General features: G+C 32.3%; 1 protein-coding gene across 1 annotated transcript; it reads left to right on the plus strand.

Annotated features, from left to right (window-relative positions):
• Positions 1–3,745: 3,745 nt before the first annotated feature.
• Positions 3,746–5,317, plus strand: LOC143595816 (transcription factor FER-LIKE IRON DEFICIENCY-INDUCED TRANSCRIPTION FACTOR-like). Its single transcript, XM_077074744.1, has 4 exons — positions 3,746–4,297; positions 4,610–4,786; positions 4,885–5,058; positions 5,219–5,317. Exons 1-4 carry the CDS (start codon positions 3,746–3,748, stop codon positions 5,315–5,317), a joined length of 1,002 nt encoding a protein of 333 aa, XP_076930859.1.
• The last annotated feature ends 1,532 nt before the right edge of the window (positions 5,318–6,849 follow it).

The following is a 6,849-nucleotide window of genomic DNA, read 5'->3' on the forward strand; positions in this document are numbered from 1 at the left end:
TATATATTAATGAACTTGAAACCATAATTAAACTATATTGGAAACATTGGACGAGAAGGTTCGGTTGTAAATCGGATTACCGGTTAATTTGTTAATGATTAAGGACTCGTACTTAATTAATAATTTAAAATAAAATATTATTATTTTATTGGACTTTTAAATAACTAAAACAATATCAAAATAGAAACAAGACGTGCTTAATTTAAGAGTTCGTGTTTTATAAAAATGAATTAGTAATAAAGTTTATAAAAGTATTATTAATGATGATGATAGTAATGATGGTAATAATTCAAAAAAAAGATAGGTTGTATATATATATATATATATATAGATATAAGATAAAGATAATAGTAATAATAACAATAATTATTATTAATAATACTAATATAGTATAATACTAATAATAATAGTTATAGAATAAAGATCTTAGTATTAATTAAAATGTTGTTGATAAAAAAAATGATAATAATAATAATAATAAATTATATTGATAGTAAATTATGATACCATACGCGATGTTGGTTCGATTTCTAAACGAGTTCGCAAAATAACTATACTAATATTATTGATAGTAAGTAATGATAAAATATGGTTTTAATAGATAATAATAATTGTTTTGTTAAATGATAATAATAACAATAATAATAGTGATAATAATAATAGTAAATATTATCTTGTTAATAATAAAAATAATAATATTAATAATAATAATAAATATTATCTTGTTAATAATAATAATAATAATCTTTATGTATTTATGTTAATACTAAATAGAAATAATAAATTTATTAAGTATAAAAAGAACCAAAACCGATCTAGGATGAGACCCGAACCCGAGACCTCTCATTCAACAACTTATGTACTAACCAACCGAAACAAAATATCAATTGTTAACTTAAACCCATAAGAAAATAACATATCTATTTCCCGGGTGTTCGTCTTTTACCCAAAATCAAACCAACTCGTTTCCAAAAATTTTAAACCGATAAATAAAACTGATTACGAACAATTTAAATCTAAAATTCAATATATGAAATTTAATAATACCAACACCCAAATTTTATACCTTTTTCGTGTTCACGAGTCGTGGCTCGATACCGGGAATGAACCCGAGCTAAACATGCCGGAGACGAGGGCAACGACAAGGGAGAGAGAAAGAAACGGAGGGAGAGAAACAGAGAGAGAGAGAAACGACGCGAGAGAGAGAGAGAGAGAGAGAGACAATGAGAGAGAGAGACACGGCGGGCCGAAGGTCGCCGGAAAAACGGGAAAAAGGGAAATGGCGGTGTCGGGTTGAAGGTGCGAGAAGGGAGGAGGGTGGTGTTGCGTCGGAGGTGGTGGCCGGAGGCGGCGGCTCATCGCCGGAAAATCGGCAGAGAAGAGAGGGCGGCTGGTAGTGTTTGTGTGTTAGGTTTAGGGTTTTGTGAGTTTATATATGTATTGCATATTTACAGAAACACCCCCTTAAGTTTAAATCAAGTTAAAATGTGAGTCTAAAGGTTTGTAAAACTCATAACGACTTTTCGATAATCATTTTGAATTCCTTATGTTTTTTTTTCTTAGCGTCACTATAATAAGGTAAACATCGGTTTATTGGTGATCGAGATATATAATAATATTATATAATAAATAGATAAGGAAAACAAAAATGTTGAGTCGGTTTTATAAAATAAAAGTTTACATAACGAATACATACTCGAGACTCAAATTTGACAAATGTCACATTACCAGCTGTTGACACGTGGCCTGTCATATGGTGCCACGTGTTGACACGTGGTTGGACACGTGTCCACTTACCGAGCCTCGTTATCGCGCTACGCGATGATCCCTTAGGTTGGGCCATCGCGTATCGCTAAGCCGCCCATTTTTGGGTTTCTGTGCAAGTCCGTCGCGCTATGCGATGGGTTAAATGCCTATCCCATCGCGTACCGTGATGGATGGATTTTTCAGATTTTCACAAGTTTGGTCCCTATACTTTCTTAAGTTAGTATATTTCACTAAATTCTTATAGGGTTATATACATGGTGTTACAATTTAGTTCTGAAAACTTGATTATAAAATCTTATAATATATTTGGCTTAATACTGTTGGGTAATTATTCAATTAGTATACAACAAAATTAGAAATATTAAATTTAAAAGTGAGTGAATTAGTAGATTTATTACCCAACAATAAATGAAATAAAAAGAAAAAATGAAAATTTTTACGAGCTAGTATGATACGGGGAAACAATTATATATATATATATATATATATATCTTTAAGCTAGGTAATCATGTCAGATATCACTTAATACTCAATATGGGCTAGCCAACATATTAGAGGCACGTGTCTTTTAAAAGGGAAATTACATGATCAAAGGACAAAAGAATGTAATACCAAAGTGGGGTTTGTATTTAAGTAATCAATGTTTTAAAAATCACTATATATGAGTCGGTTATACTGGTTGTTGTTCACTAGTATGATACATTTTAGCCGAGTAAATTAAACAAACCGTTAATGGGTTGAACCGTTAGAATTAACGTTAATGCCAGTTTAAGCCCAAAGTAACACTTAGGTTTAGACTTTAGACCAAGAACTTTTAGCGGCCCATTCATGAACCATTTACCTCACAATTTATAGTTTTAACCTAGTGCCATTTGATCAATTTACCATCTATTCAAATTGCTCTCAATATTTTCATCGAGCAACTTTTGAATTATTATTTTTTATTATGAATCAACTTTTCGATTATTATTTATTAGGTAATTTCATGTACTTTTGTATTATTTTTTTAGTGAAGGTATATTTTTATAAAGTTATAGGGTTAGTTAGTTAACCTAGTTGAACCACTCGCTACAACCGATTATACAACTTTTAACCTCGACCCAAAACATTCAAAGAGTAAACTATGGGTTTCGTCCATCTGTTTTGTTCAACTCTGCGGTTTTAATCCACCAGTTTTAAATTTTAGATTTTTGTCCCCTTGATTTCATTTCACCCGCAATTAAACTTGACCCCACTAACCTCATTATTAAAGACGGTTGTTAAATCCATCAACGTGGCTCTCACGTGAAGAGCAGATTTATCATTTTTCTCCCCAGATAAACCCTAGCCTAATTCATAAGCCCCCCCCCCCTCATTAGAGGGTTTGGGACGTATTTGGAGAAAACTGCCCTACACGTGAGGGGCACGCTGCTGGGAATAACGCCTAGACTTAACGAGGTTAGTGGAGTCGGGTTTAATTGCAAGTGAAATGAAATCACGATTGAATTTATTGTCTTACACGTGTTGTCATTTATCTTCATTGCTTTACGAAATTCACAAATTTAAAAGTATTAGACTAAAACTATAGATTTAGACAAATCACAAAGACAAAACCCACAATTCACTCTATTGCAAATAACTCAATCAACAAACAACTGCTAAAAAATATTTAATAGTTGACCAAACTTGAACACACATAACCTAACTCAAATACAAAAGAAAACTAGCTAGATTAACTCAAAAGTGTTTACAGACCCTAGCTATATATGATCTTATTGTGTATTATAAAATGAGACATATTAATCCATTGTCTCTATCTATCTATTACAAGATGTAAATGTCAATGTCAATGTCAATGCATTGATCACCTCTAAATTTCTTAATAACCAAACCGACAGCAGATGCCTTCTCCACGATTCCGTTTACACACCAATCTCTATTATATATATCTTTACTTGTTAATGCATGTATTATTATTATTGTATGTGTCACCATTTCTATGGATCATGACAGCAGACCAGGCTCCTCTAAGTACTCAATCAACCATTTCAATGACATCAATCTCAACATGTTCCAACCACCCGAATTCATACCTGAAACCGATTTTGAAACCCTGATTTCCGCCATTCGTGGCGAAACTACAGATCCAATTCAAAATTTCTGTTTAGACTACCAATGCAATCACTTCACCGGCACCTGTACGGACCTGCCGCCATTGCCACTGTATAACCACCATGACGCGGTCCTTGCTGCCGGTGCTGGTGCTGGTGCTGGTGCTAGTGCTGAATTGGGGGGTTATGATACGATGATGGATCCAAGCCCGGATCTAATCTGGAACCATGAAATGGAAGATATAAAGGTTAATGAGGTTTTCTATGATGATGATTCGTCTGAGACCGCGAATAACGATAAACAAGAACCCACCGGACAGAAGAACCGCGGTGGTGCAAAGGGAGATCGGGCGAGGACTTTGATTTCTGAGCGGAAGAGAAGGAATGGAATGAAGGAGAAGTTGTACGAGTTGCGGTCCTTAGTACCAAATATCACCAAGGTAACCCTAAAATATTAGGGTTGCTAGATTTTAATAATCCTAACTTTCACATGCTGGCCATGGTTAATAGTTTAAACGTTTAATATCAACTCTAGAAATATGTGCAGACGTATGAGATTGCGGGAGGAAAATGTGTTCATAGTTGAGATTGTCTATAAACATTATTTTAGTTGGGATTAATTCCGACCAGTTAATGAAAGTTGAGATTATTACATATACTAATATATAACCCAAAATATTATTATTATTATTATTATTATTATTATTATTATAACATTTTGAACCTTTAATTCTTAAATTTTTTTATGGCAGATGGATAAAGCATCAATTGTAGGAGATGCGGCACTCTACATACAAGATCTTCAAACAGAATCAAGGAATTTAAGGGCTGAGATTACAACAATGGAAGCAACTAAAAACCTAAAAATGACATCAACCGATACTTCGAAAAAGGTTCATGTTTCAGACGCATTGAAAAAGATAACAAAGGTTAAAAGGAAAACATTATATTGTGTATTGTTGCTTTTACATACGTTGGAATTAAATCATATGCATATAAGTAAAGCCCTAATTTTGTTTTTTTTTAGTTGGACATGTTTCAAGTTGAGGAGAGAGGATACTATGTAAGACTCACTTGCAACAAAGGACGAGGTGTTGCGGTTTCACTTCATAGAGCACTCGAGTCGATCACGAGCTTTCAAGTTCAAAATTCAAATTTATCGACCGTTGGTGATGAGTTTGTCTTGACATTCACATTAAATGTAAGTTTAACTTCATATCTTGTTAGAAAACTATCTTCGGTTAAATCTGACAAATATTAATAGCAGTGTTTTCAGAACAGTACGTTTGAATACTTATGAACCACCTTCTTTTGAGTCGTCTGGTTACTAACTAGGTTAATTTATGTGTACAAATCTATAGGTTATGGTATGCGGATTTGATATAAACATGCCAAATTTGAAGCTATGGCTTTCGAGTGCTTTTATCAACCAAGGTTTTGAATTCAACACGTTTCCATAATCCATAGCCTGAATCCTTTTGAGGAACGTTGTTATGCATGCATTTGTGTTGCATTTTTAAACGCTCACATGCACGCACATGCATCTTGATCGAGTTGTTTTTGAGATCATGTTTTAATAAAACGTATTGATGTCTCACCAACGACATGTACCTTTGTCTTTACTTGTGATGGTTTATGGATGTTGTAATAAAATTAATATAAAACTTATTTTGTCTTGTGAAAGTTACACTACTGACTTGTACGTAACTCATTTGTCACTTACTTCGTTAGAAAATTGATCAAGTTCAGCTCAACTATTTTGGCTTGTATAAGTTTTAATGTTTTATTAAAGAATTAACTCCAAGCATTAAATATCAGTTCCAGAAATTCTTTATAATAAGTAGGATATAGTCCGTGTAATACACGGGTGGTTAAAAAAATATACAACAAAAAAGTTAAATTTTAAAATATACACAATAACGTACCTTATGGATTCATAAAATATAAATAATAATAAACAAAATTTTACAATCTATAAATCTCTAAAAACATTTTTAAATACAATATTGGTTAGTGACCCGTGTGAATAGGAGAAACGTTAAGCTCATTACATTTAAACATATTCAAAGGTTAACTTGTAACATACTAGTTAACGAAATTGTATATATATTCATTCGTCTAGAATATTTCTATAGCTTTATTGGGATTTCCAAATATAATCTGTCTGTATTGATAAAATAAGAAACTGTTATATGACATCTTATGTGGAGACCATAGAATGATGTCATGTAAAAATCATTTTGTTTTAATAGTATAGTTAGATTAGATAAAAAAATTTTCTAAAAGACATTCGACCCCTTACTCGTTTATTCAATCCTTTTTAGGCTCCTATGTAGCATGTTCGTGAGTCGTGACATGCGTCCGATGAAAGTTATGTCACGAGCACGGCGTTAGCTTTGCAAGGTAACCACTTTGTGTGTCTTTATTATTTATTTATTTTTGCATTTTAGAGAACCAGAGAAGTGTTAATCAAAAACCAATACATCCCAAACCTATTTATACTTAGTGGGTAAAAAAGAAAAAAAGAAAAAAAAAAACTTTTAAACGACTCCTAATTGGTATATATAATCGTTAGAAAACAACTAGTTTCTTTTCTTTTTCTACTTTAATTAAACAGATATAACCGGTTAACAGATATTCAGCTTGTCAAAACAACCAGTTATTGGTTAACTAGGTCTTAACCAGTTTAAAGCTCGGAAATGTATAGCCGGTGAATGGTGATCCCTAACCACCGGGTTGTGTTTGTTACATACTAGTTTCAATTAAATAGGGTAATTTACTAAAAATCTTTAATGATATATAACACAATGAAAATTGTATATAGCTATCCCTTTTAAGGTATTTTATAACCTTGAAATCCTTTATACAATAAAAAATATTATCTTGTTCACTTGTTACCTACTTGTATGTTTTTTATATTACTCTACCAGCTGTTTCAGTCGGTGTTTATAATAATCAATTAATAAGGAACAAATATTTTCGGGTCATGTTT

The sequence above is a fragment of the Bidens hawaiensis genome, unplaced genomic scaffold (assembly GCF_021521415.1).
Source record: "Bidens hawaiensis isolate Kalapana, Puna unplaced genomic scaffold, B.hawaiensis_p1.1 tig00045541_1, whole genome shotgun sequence".
Taxonomy (NCBI): domain Eukaryota; kingdom Viridiplantae; phylum Streptophyta; class Magnoliopsida; order Asterales; family Asteraceae; genus Bidens; species Bidens hawaiensis.

Coding starts and splice junctions, on each gene's coding strand:
- LOC143595816 (XM_077074744.1), top strand. CDS start 3,746: ATGGATCATGACAGCAGACCAGGCTCCTCTAAGTACTCAATCAACCAT. Junction 4,298..4,609: donor TAGTACCAAATATCACCAAG/GTAACCCTAAAA, acceptor TTTTTATGGCAG/ATGGATAAAGCATCAATTGT. Junction 4,787..4,884: donor CATTGAAAAAGATAACAAAG/GTTAAAAGGAAA, acceptor GTTTTTTTTTAG/TTGGACATGTTTCAAGTTGA.